This window comes from Cyprinus carpio, chromosome B15 (genome assembly GCF_018340385.1).
Source record: "Cyprinus carpio isolate SPL01 chromosome B15, ASM1834038v1, whole genome shotgun sequence".
In the NCBI taxonomy this organism is placed as follows: Eukaryota; Metazoa; Chordata; class Actinopteri; order Cypriniformes; family Cyprinidae; genus Cyprinus; species Cyprinus carpio.
Window position 1 is genome coordinate 8495819 of NC_056611.1, and position 17586 is coordinate 8513404.

Sequence of the window (17586 nt, forward strand, 5' to 3'; positions counted from 1 at the left end):
ACGCAGCACGTCTCAACACAGTAAACAAATAAGCATTTCCTAGCAACAACAACTACGCTAAACCCTAATGATACAAGAAATAAATAGACTTATAATCTGCTTTTAACTCCCGCTGATTTAACTGCTTCTCTCAAAGAGTATTTCTTTACACTGTCTTTTACTAGCACTTGAACACACTTTACTGTTTGTCACAACAAAGGTCTAAGTAAGCGCACGACCCTGACAAGGTATGCGATAAGAGTACAAGACCAAACGCAGTATTAAAGTTCTTCAGTCATGAGAGTGATTTTTCTCTTTGCGTTTTGTTGTTTTATTAATATTAAAGGAATAGATCACCCAAAAATACAAATTCTGTCATCTGTCTGTCAGTTCTGTCATAGTGTTTTATTTTTATTTACAGCGATATCGTTGACTTGATTGCAAATTATTGCACAGATACAATTTAAACTGAACTGAGCTGCATGATGACATCACTGAATTCAATGATGAACTGCCTTTAACTGTCATTTTGCATTATTGACACACTGTTTTCCTAATTAATGTTGTTCAGTTGCTTTGACGCAATCTTTTTTGTTTAAAGCGCTATATAAATAAAGATGACTTGACTTGACTTGACTTTTATACCATTATATACTCAAAAGTTGTTTTAAACCTGATGAGTTTCTTTCCTCTACTGAAAATAAATGCTATTTTGAAGAATGTGGAAAACCAAACAGTTGCTGGTCCACAGGGACTTCCATAGTATTTTTTCCTACTATCAAATTCAATGTGGACCAGCAAATGTTTGGTTACCCACATTCTTCAAAATATCTTATTTTTTGTTCAGCATAAGAAAGAAATGAATACAGGTTTGGGACAACATGAGAGTGAGTAAATAATGACAGAAAATACATTTTAGGGTGAACTATCCTTTTAATGACAGTTGGCTGCATGTTTAATACTGGGATTGAAATGTTTAACTGGCAAGGATTTAAAGCACATGCAAATAATATACTTTTGCAATTGGGAATAAGTGCAGTGGCCCGTGAGATTAACTCTACCTCTGAGATAGCACTGATGTGAATGCATGTGGCATTGTACAGTATGTGATGGAGGCACCAGAACTGCAACTAATAGAATGTGCACTGTAGCACGATACTAAGATATTTCTTCAAAAGGAGATTGTGGAGACATTTTCTATCTTCCACGATCAAAAATCGTCATATCGCGCACCCCTAGGGTATGGTTACATGGGACCAACACTCACCATCGAGATAGAGAGCATGAGACTGTGTCCAGCTACCCCAGTTGACTGTTTCTTATTGGGCCCTGCTGGGTTACCCCTTCTAATCTAGTGCCGCCTTCTGGTCGAGCTGAGAAGTGCACCCCTCACTGTGAGGGATAGCTATGAGTCTCTCCCAGTATGTGCTTTAAAGGCCCACCACAGCTTGAGAGCCGAGAGCACTGCTCCCTAAAACTTCATTTGCAACGAAACTGAGTTGAAGGGGACAGAAGCACGGCAAGCGTGGAGGCACACGAGCTAGGCTAAGGGCTAACCCTACTAGACCAGCAATTCCATCACTCATGCTCTCAAACGTTCGCTCTCTGGAAAATAAACTAGACTTATTTCAACTCAGTCGTTCCACAGCATGAGACAAGGGATTGTTGTGTGTTTCTTTTCACTGAAACGTGGCTAAATGACAACATCTCGGACGCCGCTATTCAGCTTCACGGACTTGCCTGCTACCGAGCGGACAGAGATACAGCACTGTCTGGTGTCTCGTGGGGGTGGCTTGTGTGTACGTCAACAAAGAGTGGTGTAACAATGCTGTGGTAGTGACAAAACACTGTTCATCGCTGGTAGAGTTTATGTTTGTAAAGTGTCGACCGTTCTATCTGCTGCGGGAGTTCATGGTCATTGTTATTGTTGCAGTTTACATTCCCCTGTGTGCTAACGTGAAGGATGTGCTTCGCAAGCTGTACAGCACCATCAGCAAACAACAAACGAATAACCCAGATGGATTTTTCATAATAGTCAGTGACTTCAACCACGCAAACTTAAAGACAGTTTTGCCAAAGTTCTACCAACGTGAACTTTGCAACAAGGGGAAAAAAACACACTGGACTTTGTTTACACAACAGAAAAGAACGTGTACAAGGCTGTACCCCGACCCCACCTAGGGTACTCGGATCACATCTCTGTTAAGCTAATTCCAGCATACAGACCACTTCTGAAACTCACCAAACCGGTTCAAAAACTCATCACAGTTTGGCCAGATAATGCTACACTACAGGACTGCTTTCAGTGCACGGACTGGAACATGTTTAAAGAGGCAGCCACCTACAACAACCTCACAGCCTACTGTCAAAAAGTGCACTGATGATGTGACAGTCACCAAGACCAAAACCACACGTGCAAACCAGAAGCCGTGGATGACAGCAGAGGTTCGTGGGCTGCTAAAGACCAGAGATGAAGCATTCAGATCAGGAGATAAAGCAGCCCTCAAAACAGCATGAGCCAATCTGTCCTGTGGCATCAAAAATGCAAAACGGTCATATGTTCAAAAAATCAACAATCACTTCACTGAAAGCAGAAACACACGGAGCCTGTGGCAAGCCATTCCAGACCTTCACTGACTACAAGGATGCACTCAACCACTATTATTCACGGTTTGAAATGCAAAATGACACACGTGCACAAAAACTGCCCATACCTCCCAATGACCAGGCGCTCTGTCTGTCTCCAGCTGATGTAAGGAAGACCCCATCTAGGATTAACCCATGCAAGGCTGCGGGGCCTGACGACATACCTGGCCATGTACTGAGTGACTGTGCTGGACAGCTGACAGATGTCCTAACAGATATCTTCAACACCTCGCTGAGCCAGGCAGTTATCCCCACATGTCTCAAATCCACAACAATCATACTGGTACCAAAGAAATCACCTGTGTCTTGTCTAAACGATTACCGTCCCATAGCACTGACTCCAATCATGATGTAGTGCTTTGAGAGGTTAGTTATGCAGAACATCAAAACCAGCCTCCCCAACACTCTCGATCCGCTCCAGTTTGCATACCGTCCAAACTGCTTTACAGACGATGCAATTTCCTCCAACCTCCACCTGGCTCTTAACCACCTAGAAAATAAAGACTCCTATGTAAGAATGCTGTTCATCGACTTCAGCTCAGCACTCAACACTATAATACCACAACAGCTCATTAATAAACAAAACCTGCTGGGCCTTAACAATTCCCTCTGTAATTGGATCCTGGACTTTCTAACTGGAAGACCTCAGTCAGTCTGTGTCGGCACAACACAACACCTCGAGCACTACCACAGGTGCCCCATCAGGAAGACGGTACCGGAGCATCAGAGCCCGCTCCGCCAGACTGCTCAACAGCATTTTCCCCCAGGCTGTGAGAGCCCTGAACTCAAATCACCCCACCCAACTCTGAAACCCCACACAAACCCCCTACCTCCCCAAACACCTCCCAACCTTACCACATCACAGAAAAACTGTCTGAAACATTCTTTTTTTGTGTGTGATTCAAATCTATTTCGTGCAGTTCTCCTCTATGCGCACTAGACCCCTTTCACACACACTGCTGTATGTACGTAATCACACAAAAGACTCAGTAATATGTGTTTACATGATTATGCACTACAAATCATCTTGCACTGTTCCCCAGCCAGCTGCTTGACTTACCATGTTTCTCTTTCACATGTACAGTATTATGTGAAGCATTCGTATAGTCTATATATTTCTCTTTTTCAGTCTATGTATAGGTAAACATTTATATATAGTATATTCTTATTCAAAATCTGTCAGTAGGTTAGTTGTGTATAGGTACAGTGTTTATGTGAAGCATTTGTATAGTTTGTATTTTTTAGTTTATGTATAGGTAAACATTTATATATAGTATATTTATAGCCAAAATCTGTCAGTAGTTGTGTATAGGTTTATTCTGTTCTACTTCATTGTTATATGTCTGTATTTATTTATTACCATGGTCCTGTGTGGCACGACATTTCGTTCCACTGTATGTCCACACATGTAGTGGAATGACAATATAGCTCAACTTGACTTGACTTGGTTTATTAGGCTAGTCTCTGTCACCTCCTTGGTCAGTTGCCTCTATCTTGTAGAACCCTGTAGTTCCCTGTAGAAATGTGTGATCCCTTTCTAGCAGGATCCCATTTCTGGTGTCCCATTTGCGATCTATCTGCTCCCTGGACATGGCTGTGCTCCCCTCACTGCAGGAGGGTCCTTTTGATCTCGCCGGTTCTGGACAGACTATCTGATTCCTCCTCTCGACTTGAGAGAGAGGTCCTCTGACCCTGGGCTATTGATCGCGTCGGTCGAGCTGGGTTCCTCTCTCTCCTCGCTAGGGGTTAAACTTCTCTCTTCGAGTCCGCCGCTTGTTTGAGCTCCATTGAGTACCAGCCTCAGGTTGTTAGTCCTCTCTCCATCTCCCTGTTAAGCCACTCTCCTTGTTGGTCGAGCTTAGCAGTGCATGCCTCTCTCAGTCTGTCTGAGTCCCCCTTCTATTTTTGAAGTTGTGCCTCCGCTCTTTTGAGCTCCGGATAGCATTCATTGACAGACTGCTGGGCCGTCTTCTGCCTCCCTGGCGGGTTGCTTGTTAAGTGAGCTAGATGTGCTCCCCTCACCATGAAGGGCTTCTTGCAAGCACACCGTTCCCTTCTGGGCATCTATGAGCAGATGCTCGTGGTCTGTTCTGTAAGCATGCCACAGTCCCGTAGGGTTGCTAGGCTGGACTTATGACAGCTTCAGTTACCCCTTAAGCAATGGTGTCTCTAAATCCATGCTATGGTAAGTGCACATGCTTAGCTTCTGTGGACTTTCTAAAATCAACATTGTGGTAAGTGTGCACGCTAGGCATTCTGCACATTTTCGAAAATCCTGTATGGTAAGGGTTACGCACTGTCAGCCTCGTTCCCTTTCTCTGAGTTGGTTTAGACCCCGGTTCTCACCTTGGGCTCCACTCAACTTATATATCTCTGTTGATACATTTCAGACCATGGGGTGGCTACCAAAGATCTGTCGAGTCAGTTCTTTGAACAGGGTCATTCAGAACCGGCGGTAGCCCCTTGGGTGGCAGGCCAGAGTATAGTTTGGTTTTTTAGACACCGGGCCGTATACCCTTAAAGGAATCTCTTTTTTCTGATTCCAAGCCTTGAGCTCTGCCCTAGGCCTGGCCTTCCCAGCCCAGAGTTTAACAGTTAAGTTCTTTTAGGGTATGCAACTCAGGCCCTTGGCCGAAAGGGGATAATGTCACTAACAGCCATCAAGGCATCTTGTGGCAACTTCCATGGCTATGGTAGAGTTGGTACTTAATGCTCGCCATGGTTTCTGGCATGCACTCCCCTCACCATGTTGGCGTGGGTATAGCGTTCCCCATAGCGTACTTTAGAGGATGCAGTTCGAAGTTCCCTTGGAAGGGAACATCTCAGGTTATGGTTGCCCACTGAAGCTACGCAGGGTTGAGCCTGGTCAGTACCTGGAAGGGAGATCTACTGGGAAAACTAGGTTGCTGCTGAAAGAGGTGTTAGTGAGGCCAGCAGGGGGTGCTCACCCTGTGGTTTGTGTGGGTCCTAATGCCCCAGTATAATGACGGGGACACAATACTGTCAAAAAGCACCGTCCTTCAGATAAGACATTAATCAGAGGTCCTGACTCTCTGTGGTCATTAAAAATCCCAGGATGTCTTTCGAAAAGTGTAGAGGTGTGACCTCAGCATCCTGACCAAAATCGTCCATTGGCCTCTGACCATCATGGCCTCCTAGCAATCCCCATATCTACTGATTGGCTTCATCGCTCTGTGTCCTCTCCACCAATAAGCTGGTGTGTGGTGGGCGTTCTTGCGCACTATGGCTGCCGTCGCATCATCCAGGTGGACGTAAACTTCAGACAAATAAGCAGATGACATTTTCTCTCTGCGGCCTTTTATACTGTGGTCGCGGCGGGTGATGACGTCACAGGCTGTCACCAGCCAATGTTATTGTCGTGTTTAGATATGTACTTCAGACACCACACTGAAGGCGTTCCCCACAGCAACCTCTAGAGGACGCAGTGTCTCGTTCCCTTCTCAGGGAACCATGGTTACATAAGTAACCTGAGACATTTTACTGTAATGCTAAATGACAATTGGGGGTAAAAATCTATTTAATAGAGGCACCAGTATTGGTATTCATAGCTCATAGCATTCATAGCTCTCAGTTAAAGTATGCCACTAAACAAAAAAATATATATATAAAGTCTTTATGTTGTTTCTACATTAATTTGGAAATTCAGTATGAAAATATATTTATGAAAGTATTTTTTTATTTTTTGTACTGGAATTTCATTTCGTTTATTCTGTTCCATTTTATTGGTCACCAAATTTTCGTGTATCCTTGCAAAAGTCCTGTTATGTGAGACTGACTTTCTACTGTGAGTTTCAAACAAAACTGTGCTTGAACAAAATAAAAATGTGCACTTTCACACCTGGATGTTACTTAGCAGTCAGGCAAACAACTGATTTTAGCAAGTGCATTAGATGGATAGTGAACTATCCGTTGGTGTGCCATCTGGGTCCGACACTACAGACATTCATAATCAAACATGAGGCAATACTTGTCATGTTACCAGATGTTCTGATATGTATAATTGTTTTTTTGATGTTGTTGTTGTTTTTTTCTCCCATAGATCCTGGAAAAAGCTGCAGAAATAGCTGGAGCCAGTGATTCCATGACAATAGTAAAATTTGTTTTTTTTTATTTCTACTGTTCTCTGAGGTCCACTTATAATGTTATCAAGATTTTTTACATCAAAAAACATCATCATTTAGAAGTAATAAGCTATTTTCTGTCCTGTTTTAACCCCCCTCAGATCAGAACGCTCTGTTTGAATAGGCATGGCAGATTGTAGACTGGGAAGTAATTGCCCACTGCTATGACTGGCAAATAGTTGTGTGTATTTGACAGTGTACATTCCTCATAGATGGACGCTGCTGTGATTTAATGTGTAAACAACTCAATTCTTTGTCATCATGAAGTTTATTCTTTGCATGCATTTGAACTTCTGAAATATGGATTTTCGAAGCGCATGCTCTTTCATATGAAAAACAGCGCTAACTAAAACCCCGCCCACACACATTAATAATCACATTCATTATTATTTGAATGTGGGATATTGTGTCACGTACATTCCAGGAACAAAAATCAGGACTGCAATTGAGGGTTTGAGGGAGTTTAAAAACAGTGCTGACTGATTTAGAGAATAACTCCCTTTGCAGTGGACTTTGTCTAGTAACTTTGCAGATCTTTTTCATGCACAAACAGCAATATTACATACTAAAGAAATTTGAAAATGTGTTTGTGTATATATATATATATATATATATATATATATATATATAAACACATATATATATATAACCCTTTTAATATCATTTTTAATATCATTACCTCCATATAAATACTGTTGTGTCTATGAGTTGTGTGGATTAAAATATTGAAATAAATGTCTGTAGGGTCGTGGGGGTAAGAAGTTTTACATAGAGCTAAAGGAGATCATGGAGAGGGATCCTCTCTCTCAGCTTTGTGAGAATGAGAAAGACCTGATATGGACACTTCGCTACGACTGCAGAGAAAACTTCCCTCAGTCTCTCCCCAAATTACTGCTGTCTGTCAAATGGAGCAAACATGAAGACATGGCTCAGGTATACCCACAAACATACACATACATATTGACATTAACCAACAGATGTTGAAACTCAAGGATTTCAAAATTCTCTCTGTTGTGCTGCAGCTACAGGCTTTGCTGCAGATTTGGCCTAAACTAAGCCCTCGAGATGCCCTAGAACTTCTGGATTTCAACTACCCTGACCAATATGTCAGAGAATTTGCGGTCAACTGCCTTAGAGATATGAGGTGAGAAGTCCAAGCTGTCCGAGAGCACATTGTCAAAGAACCTCATAAGAAATGCTGAAATGCCAAATGTTTGTTTCTCTGTGTGTGTGTGTGTGTGTGTGTGTGTGTGTGTGTGTCTGTGTGTGTGTGTGTGTGTGTGTGTGTGTGTTAGTGATGATGAGCTGTTGCAGTATTTACTGCAGCTTGTGCAGGTGTTGCGCTATGAGCCATACTATGACTGCGCCCTCAGCCGTTTCCTCCTGGAGCGCGCTCAGTCCAGCCGCAAGATTGGCCACTTCCTCTTCTGGCATCTCAGGCAAGTGTATACATGTGAAGAAGCTGGAATATGTAAATGCATTAGTTCACCTGGTATTTTAATATGCTTATGCAGAAACTAGAATTTATGGTTGCATGTGTTGTACATTACAGGTCTGAAATGTACATGCCAGCCGTGTCGGTTCATTTTGCTCTGATTTTGGAAGCATACTGCAGAGGCTGCATCCCACACATAGAAGTTCTCAAAAAACAGGTCCATTATTTTCATTTTGTCTCATCTCATTTTCTCATTTTCTTTTTTAAAGTTCATTCAGAGATAGCATTTATTGTATTTTAGAATCAGAATACTATTGGGTTTATAGAATACTATACTATATACTATATACTATACTACAGAATACTATAATAATAATATATAATTATAAAAAAAAATACAAAGTATTTACATCCCAATCAAAGATACAGCTACACAGTTGAGAAAGCTGTAATGGACATTGGTTTGCATTCTGATAAGTGAGTTAAAGCAACACAACTAAAAGAGGTTCAAAGAGGCCAACTACTGGTCAGCAAAGTGTTATATGTTAAAGGGAACAGTGTCAAAAATAACAAGAGCAAATGCCAGACATGGACAAACATATTAGCAAAGAGGAACAGTACTTAAGAAACAAAGCTTGCCAACAATGACAGCTGGACATTTCACAATAAAGTCAAAAGTACAGTTCAAATGATCACAGAATGAGTCACCTCTTCTTTGCTTCATTGTCAGAAATAAGATTTCCACCTTCCTGTAGAGTTTAGCTGCAGCCTGCTCTAACACAGCTGCCTTATGATAATCTTGCAGACCTTCATGGCATAAAAAATTGTGTACTGTTAGAGCTTGATTTGATGAAGAGTTTTGCAGCTTGCTTGTCACTCATGGAATAGTGAAGTATTGGAGTTGTACTTTAGAATCGCTTGAAGTATTTACTGTAAATTTGGACATACTACTCAAAACACATACTGCTTTTCACATAGTATAGTAAGCATATTCAGACACAAGACCTGATTAGCTTCTTCTGGTGAGTTTAATTAAGGTTGGTTCTAAAATCTGCAAGTTGGCCCTCCAGGAGCAGGATTGGACACACCTGATTTTACATGGAAGAAACTAAACTTTTTATTGCTTACCACTTTATGGGACTTTGTAATATCAATCACTTTTTTTTGTTGTAATTTCCATCTGTAATTCACTTTGGATAAAACATCTATAGGCCTCCTTACTCTTCCAGCATCTAAAAATCACTAAACATTTATGGTATTAAGTTCTAGATTGTAAAGTGTACATTCTTTCAAAGAACTACAGACTTTTCTTCATGAACAGTGACACACTAGCTGGGATTCCATGCAAGTGTATATCATTAATGCAAACCAAAAATAGTAGAATCAGTGCTTCCATCCAGTGTGATTTGTTTAGGTTTTGATATAAATGAATTTATTTATTAAATGTGTTTGCATCGTTTTTTGCACATTTCTTCATTCTAAAAAAAAAAAAAAAAAAAATTATGTGATTGTTTTTATGTGAAACTTAACATTATGGTATTTTTGTAATTATTTTGAAGTTGAAGCTCTCAGTAAGCTGAAAGCTGTAAATGAGCTGATTAAATTGGGCACCATAAAAACTAAGACAAAACAAGCTCATCTTAAAGAGGCCATGATGACCTGCCTTAGACAGACGGGATTCATCGAGACTCTTTCCAACCTGCATTCACCTCTCAACCCCAACATATTGCTCGCTGGAGTACAGTAAGATCTCTGTGTGTGTGTGTGTGTGTGTGTGTGTGTGTGTGTGTGTGTGTGTTGTTTTATGCATACAGTGTTTTCAAACTAGTACACTGCACATCAGTTGAATTCAATAAGATAAATGAACTATATTAGTTGGTGGAGGAATTGTTTATTTTCATAATTAATAAAAAGTAAATATTAATCAAATAACAATAAAAAACTAAATATTCAAAGGCCTTTATACTTCCATAATAACCAATTTAGAAAAAGTTGTTTCTGTATGGCAGGTGGTTGGGGGGAAGAGTTTAGAAATAATTGTGGTTAGTGACGTCAGCTGAAAATGAAAGTGGTCTTAAAGACCCAGTCAGTTATAATTTGATGGATGATTATAGAGACAAACATTTGTATGTTGAATATTAATGCTAATATGTGGACATACTACTGATTTCACATACAGCTCTTCACATAGTATAGTAGGCATATTCAGACATGAGACCACTAAGCTTGTTCTATTGTATTCTGTTAAGTTTGGAGCTAAACTTTGCAAGACGGCCCTCCAATAGCACAGTTGATTTCACGTGGAAGAGATTAAACTTTTTATTTCTCTTCTCTTTATGGAACTATTGTATGATGAATCACTTTTGTTACTGAAAATGAATGGTGTTTCAAAGACTGAGCGAGTTCTTATATTAATATGGAAAATTTTATAGACAAACATTTTTATGTTGATGTTATTAAATTGTTGTTGCAGTAATTTCAGCCAAAATACTGCATAAAACAGTAAGAAGAACTCTACCTCTAACTTTTCTATTTCTCTGCCAGTGTGGAGAGGTGTAAGTACATGGACTCTAAAATGAAACCTCTGTGGATTGTTTACCACAACAAGCTGCTGGGAGGAGACACAGTGGGCATCATCTTCAAAAATGGAGATGGTGAGAGACAGATGGCTCAGATAATAAGCAAATACAAAACACTGTCACAAGATTAGATTAAATAAACTTTTTAATATCTGCCTTTCTCAGACCTGCGGCAGGACATGTTGACTTTACAGATCTTAAGGTTGATGGATCTGCTATGGAAGGAAGCTAACCTGGACCTCAGGTAAAGTGTGTGTGTGTGTGTGTGTGTGTGTGTGTGTGTGTGTGTGTGTGTGCGTGTGTGTGTGAGTGTGTGTGTGTGTGTGTGTGTGTGTGTGTGTGTGTGTGCACGTGTTTTTGTGAAATACCAGGACACAACTTTGTATAATGACATGGGTATGACACAGGTATTACAAGGAGAGGGTGACTTATGAGGCCATAACCCATGTCCCCATTTTTCAAAACGCTTATAAACCATACAGAATTAGTTTTTTTTTTTTTTTGAGAAAGTAAAAATGCACAAAGTTTCCTGTAAGGGGTAGGGTTAGGTGTGGGGTTAGTGTAGTGCAATAGCACATACAGTTTGTAAAGTATAAAAACCATTATGCCTATGGAATGTCCCCACAATTCACAAAAACAAACGTGTGTGTGTGTGTGTAAGAATCTGTGTATATTCTGTTGATTCTTATGTTTCTATTTGTAAGTGTGTGAGTGTTGAGTGAATTAGTTTTACATGTGGTTAAGAAGGGGAATGTTCAGTAATTTGAGAAGAGACACTCATGTTCAACATTTTCTTCTCCACTGAACATTGTTTAATTGAATATGCTTTTGGGCACAAGCCAATCAAAATATTTTTGAGTTGTGATGCCCCTTTTCTATTACTTCACACTTAATATTCAGAATATTTTGTCCTCAATCATTGAATCTAGATTTGGAAGCACACTACAGATGTCTTTGCATTACATTTATAAACCTAACAATTACATTCTTGTACTTGAATGCCTTTTGACATTAGAAACAATGCCACATATATGATGTGCAGGGTTGGAAAATAATTAGCAAAAATGCCACCAAACTGAAAGAAAAAAAAAGCAAGACAAATTCAAAATAAAGGAGCCAAAAATGCCACTGCATAATTGAACAAAATCTATTACTGCTCTCAATATTAAAATAAATTGTGAAAATTAATAAAAAGCGTCCATTTGTTTAGATCTGTGCACACTGCATCAGATCTTTTTACGCAATTTGTTTTCAAATTATATATTTTTTTTTTTCTTTTTTCATAAATGTCTTGTAGAATTGTTCCTTATGGTTGCTTGGCGACAGGAGATCACTCTGGTCTGATTGAGGTTGTGTCATCAGCTGATACCATTGCGAACATCCAAAAAACAAGCAGCAACATGGCCGCCGCTGCAGCCTTCAATAAAGATGCTCTACTGAACTGGCTTAAAGACAAGAACTCTGGGTGAGTTGGACATGTAGTAGACTATGATGTCTCACATGAACAGTTTTTGATTATTTGAATTACATTAGTTATCTGTTTTTCAATATTTTTGTGAATTAAGTAAATATTGTGTAAAACTTTTTTACTATTTTGTGTTTAATTTGCCGTCATAACATTGTAAATATACATGCTAAATGTAATAGAAAGCAATTCTTTTTTAAAAATAATGACCTCTGAATCTTTTGATTAGCAGCCTTCATGTGGTTGCCATCTCTTAATGTAAATTTCAGTATTACTAAAGATAATTTATTTTGAATGGTAAAGCTTGATGTTGCAAAATAATTGTAGCTAGCTCTAGCATCCTAGCGGTTCTTGGCAATATGAATTTTTATATTAGAAGTGACAGTAGTCATGTTCTTATTAAATATAGTTGCTGTTTAAGTCAAAACTAATTTGTGATGTGATGTGTTGACAGAGATGCTTTGGACAAAGCCATTGAGGAGTTCACTCTGTCGTGTGCTGGTTATTGTGTTGCCACCTACGTCTTGGGGATTGGTGATCGGCATAGTGACAACATCATGGTTCGCAGTACAGGGCAGGTAAGTTGAAAAACCGTTCTATACTTGAAGCCACGTGAATGTACTTTTTCAAGAAGATATATGCTCAATGAAAATGGCACTCTTACTCTTACTTAATATTTCATGGTCTTCTGTTGGTTAAAATAGTTTAAATGAAATTTGATTATTTTTAGATTAAAAGGATATTTATCGTATTTATATTTATTTAATGTGTGTGTGTGTGTGTGTGTGTGTGTGTGTGTGCGCGTGTGCGTGTGCGTGTGCGTGTGTGTGTGCGCGTGTGCGTGTGTGTGTGTAATTCAGCTCTTCCACATAGACTTCGGCCATATCCTAGGAAACTTTAAGTCCAAGTTTGGGATCAAGCGTGAACGTGTTCCTTTCATCCTCACACATGACTTCATCCACGTGATTCAACAGGGAAAAACAGGCAACACCGAGAAATTTGGAAAGTTAGTGAAAAAATGACTTTGTGTGTTTCAGATTATCTTTCTCACTTTTAATGCATAATTTGTACATTTCACTTTTTCATCATTTCTAATGATATAGGATGCTAATTTAACAGTGCTTTGTATATGTGTGTAGTTTTAGGCAATACTGTGAGGAGGCGTATCTGATTCTGAGAAAGAATGGAAATCTGTTCATCACACTCTTTGCGCTGATGCTCACAGCAGGCCTGCCAGAGCTTACTTCTGTCAAAGATATCCAGTATTTAAAGGTAAAGACATGTCCAGTGCAACATGAAAATGAGAATTGTAATTTTGTTCATCTTGAGATTAAATTAACTCATATGACGTTTCTTCTTCCATAATGCAAAGTCTATTCTGTTCCATGAAATGGTAAATAAAAAGTAATGGGGATGTAAAGCTCCAAAATGACTGAAAAAGCACCATTAAAATAATCTAAACATATATGTCCAGGTCATATCATGGATTTGTATGAGAAACAGAAATTTAACCAGTTCACTGAAAATCTTTTCTTGGCGGAAACCACAACAGCTGTAACTGGCCCGAGGTTGAGTAAATTAATAGCAAATTTTTAATATGCAAAAAAAAAATAAGAGTAGCCCATACTGTACACAAAATGTATATTGATGGTCAACTTTACAGAAATTATGGTACTTTCTGGTCATCTTTAAACTTTACCATGTTGCTTACAAATATAGTAAAGTAAACATCTATCTCAAGCATTTAAAAATTATATTTGTATTTTCATCGGAAAATAAAAATATATATGTCTTGAGGATTTTATGTTGCAATTACACTTGTATTAGATGCTGCATCTGAAGAACTCTTATATTTTCAGATTTTATTTATTAGTATATTCTGCATACTATGTGGGAAATGATACTTGTATTGTATACATTGATTAGATCTAACCTTTTCTACCTATTTCAACTCAGCTTCATTCTGCTATAAGAAATATGACACAAGATGATTTAATTTGTTGAATGCACAAATATCTCTCCATCATATGCTGTATTGTAAGTTAAAATGTGTACTTTGTCTATATTATTAATTATTTATTTACATGACTCCAGTGCAGCCACCTAAGAAATGGTTTACCTCATTAAATAGTGCAGTTAGTGCAGATTTTATTGGGAAAAATATTAATCCTTCAACATGCCTGAAAACACTTCAAAAGACGCTGACTTAATTATCAACAAATCACTACTTACTAATCTTAGCTGTCTCAGTTATTAATGAACAATACTATTTACTATAGTTTATGATTACTATTACTTCCAAATCAAAATTCAGTTAAATCAAATCAAAGAAACAATTAAATATTGGACCATAGAACAACCACCCCTTTTAGAACCCATCAAAAACATTAGTAATCAATACACTTTAATCAGAAATTCTGAAAACTACTCTACAGAAATACATTCAGCATTACTAATACAAACATACAACTGATCCAGTATAAAATCTTACATTGAACACATTTTAAACAACACAAGATATTTAAAATGGGACTAGAAACTTGCACTCAAGACAAATGCATTTATTGCAAGCTTATTGCAAGTTCATTCATGCCTCATATACTGTATGCATGTGTATGTGAAAAAACCTTGCAGTGCTTAATGTGCCTCAGCAAATACCGTTAATCATAAATACATTATTGTTCATATTACTAGAATAACAAAAAAAAAAAATGTATGCCCTATTCCAGGAAATACTTAAAATTGCCCTGTCAGTTATATATAATATGATACTATGTTGATCTGAACCTTTGTTTATATACCTGTCATATGTCTGTATTTGTTTGTTTTGAGTTGGTGTCCTGCAAAAATGGGGCAGAGAACATAATGAAACCATTATAACATCAATTTAGGTTAATGCATAGCTGTGTTAAAGGTGATGGTTTAGAAAATAAAATAAAATAATTGCATATACATAATGACATCAGCTGTATTTTTATGTCTTCCAGGACTCTCTGGCATTAGGTAAAACTGATGAGGAGGCCCTCAAACAGTTCCGGCAGAAGTTTGATGAAGCTCTGCGAGAGAGTTGGACCACCAAAGTCAACTGGATGGCCCACATTGTGGCTCACCCTTCATAAACCAAGGGAAACACAACATCAGGCTCCAAACTGAAGTCAGGGTTCACCATAAAGCACTATTAAGTGCAGCAAAACAGTGATATACAACTTATTTATGATCTTATGAAATCAATGGCCAAATTGCATGGATCTAAGTGATCTTCAAAGATCTAGAGTCTGCAGGAATAAACGAAAAACTTGTAAGCTTCTACGCTTTCTTTATTCTGTTGAATATCAACTGCCTCTGACCACAGGAGAACCACAGAAAACCCTGACTTGACATCGGATATAATTGCCTTTATACAAGGTAACAAAAGAGAAAATTTCAGCTTTTTTCTTCCTCCACTAAAATGTCAAACAATAAGTAACTCCAAGAACATCCTTCTAGAGAGAAACGGGAATCCCTAAAACACGGCGCAACAACGCAAGTTTTGGCCATCCAGAAAGAAGATGTTTATTGTATAACCATGTTAACATGTTGGGACTCAGACTTTTGAAAATGGACAAATCAAAGCACAAGCTTAGAGAAAGTGCATCTTATCATACCAAAAGGTAAACATGTGCCTCACTGCACAAGAAATGTTTTTTAACTGTATGTGCCAGACTACTTTATTATGAGGAATAGTCTTAAAAACACTGGAATCATGTTATAGGTATAAATATTTGAATGTTGTAATAGTAAAGCACTGTTCCTATATACCACAGTACTACTTTATATATAGCAGAAATGGCTGTATTTAAAAAAAATGGGATGGCTTCACACAGATATTCAATGAGGATCACTTTGAACAAACTCTCTGGAAAGGACCTTCCTTTCCTCTCTGTGTTGAGAAAAGCTCATGTAGTTTGTTCTTTGGTGCTAGCCATAAAAATAAAAAATCCTGCATATATACTTAAGCACAGCATTGTAGCCAAACCCATTTTTTAGTGGTTTAGACCATGAAAATTGCTCATTTTTGATGCCTGTTATTTAAAGAGTAATTCACAAATTTATATGGGCTTACTATATGCCCGCATATCAAAACTCACAATTTCAACCGCCTGTTTACTCAGAATATCTGCACAAAAGACTTAAGAGGACCAAAAAGGGGAGGTCTAACTGTCATGACAGCTACTGTCTACTGACAGCTCAGGCAGTAGTAATTACTGATTAATGCCTATATTGTAAAGCACAGAGAGTAATTATCAATTTTTTTTTTTTATTACACATAACATGCTGTCTCTAGTGCTGCTTTTCTTTTTGGCTGTGTGACTAGGGATGTATTGATGCACTGAGCATGTTATTTTTACACTGAATATCTATATGTGTGAATGGGAAGAAAGTCTGTACTGTGATAAAATGAGATTATTAAGAGCAATGAAAAGATTCTAGGACCAACATTCCAGAGAATTATGCGTTCATTTCCTGTGCTGTTATGGTATATGAGAGAGTAAGATTTGTGCCTATAAAATAAATTTCATTTTACACTAGAACAGGTTATACTCGAATGTCTATTGGCCCTATACTCCTTATGCTATATTAGATGTCTCGATGCCTTGGTGCAATATGCAAATGTAAAAGTGCAACTGTAAACCTATTTTGAGAGTGTGTGTGCTCATGCTGCTGTATGTTACACTGATGACCTTTGATTTCACTGAAACTTTTAATACAGGCTTTGCTCTGTCTTGCCCATGTTATAGAAATACTATTAAAGTTGTTTTCGTTGAACTCTCCTTTATAATTTCAATTTGATTTAGAAAAAAATAAATTATTGAAAAAAGTTCAAAACCATTTTGGTCCAAAATAAAAGACACTTGGATTAAACCACTGCAGTTAATAATTATTTTTATGCAACCAGTCCTTTTTGAAACTTTTGGACCCCATCAACTTATGAGGGTAAGTATATGACTTTTGAGTAAACTGAGCTGTTCTAGGTATAGACTAACCAATATCTCTACTACATATGCAACTACCCGTTAATACATTTATTTACACAGAGCTGCACAAAAGAGTGAAAAATATATATATATATTGTTCGACATGTGAGATTGGAAATGTAATTTTTGTGAGTTTAATTAAAAATATTTATATTAATATATAAAGAACAATTTAATTAGCCTCCATTTTTTGTCCATACAGTTCATGATCCTCATGATAAATACCCTTACATCCTCTGAAGCTTTACCTGATTTAAACCCTGATTATTGGTGTAAAACAACAAAACAGCAGTGGTTCTCGGCTCAACTGACTGTGTCAGATATG

The 17586-nt window shown here is 38.1% G+C and overlaps 1 protein-coding gene across 3 annotated transcripts in view; it reads left to right on the top strand.

The window, feature by feature from the left end:
- Positions 1–17052, top strand: part of pik3cb (phosphatidylinositol-4,5-bisphosphate 3-kinase, catalytic subunit beta) — a 57769-nt gene extending 40717 nt beyond the window's left edge. For 2 of the 3 annotated variants that reach the window (XM_042739106.1, XM_042739107.1), the window contains exons 12-24: positions 6686–6736; positions 7512–7700; positions 7790–7911; positions 8063–8206; positions 8320–8419; positions 9761–9945; positions 10747–10856; positions 10947–11025; positions 12079–12246; positions 12701–12824; positions 13107–13252; positions 13386–13518; positions 15234–17052. In XM_042739106.1, coding sequence (XP_042595040.1) covers positions 6686–6736; positions 7512–7700; positions 7790–7911; positions 8063–8206; positions 8320–8419; positions 9761–9945; positions 10747–10856; positions 10947–11025; positions 12079–12246; positions 12701–12824; positions 13107–13252; positions 13386–13518; positions 15234–15365 — 1683 coding nt within the window. In that variant the 3' untranslated portion in view covers positions 15366–17052. The remainder of the gene's footprint in view (positions 1–6685; positions 6737–7511; positions 7701–7789; positions 7912–8062; positions 8207–8319; positions 8420–9760; positions 9946–10746; positions 10857–10946; positions 11026–12078; positions 12247–12700; positions 12825–13106; positions 13253–13385; positions 13519–15233) is intronic. The other variant, XR_006156532.1, reaches the window with a different exon arrangement.
- The last annotated feature ends 534 nt before the right edge of the window (positions 17053–17586 follow it).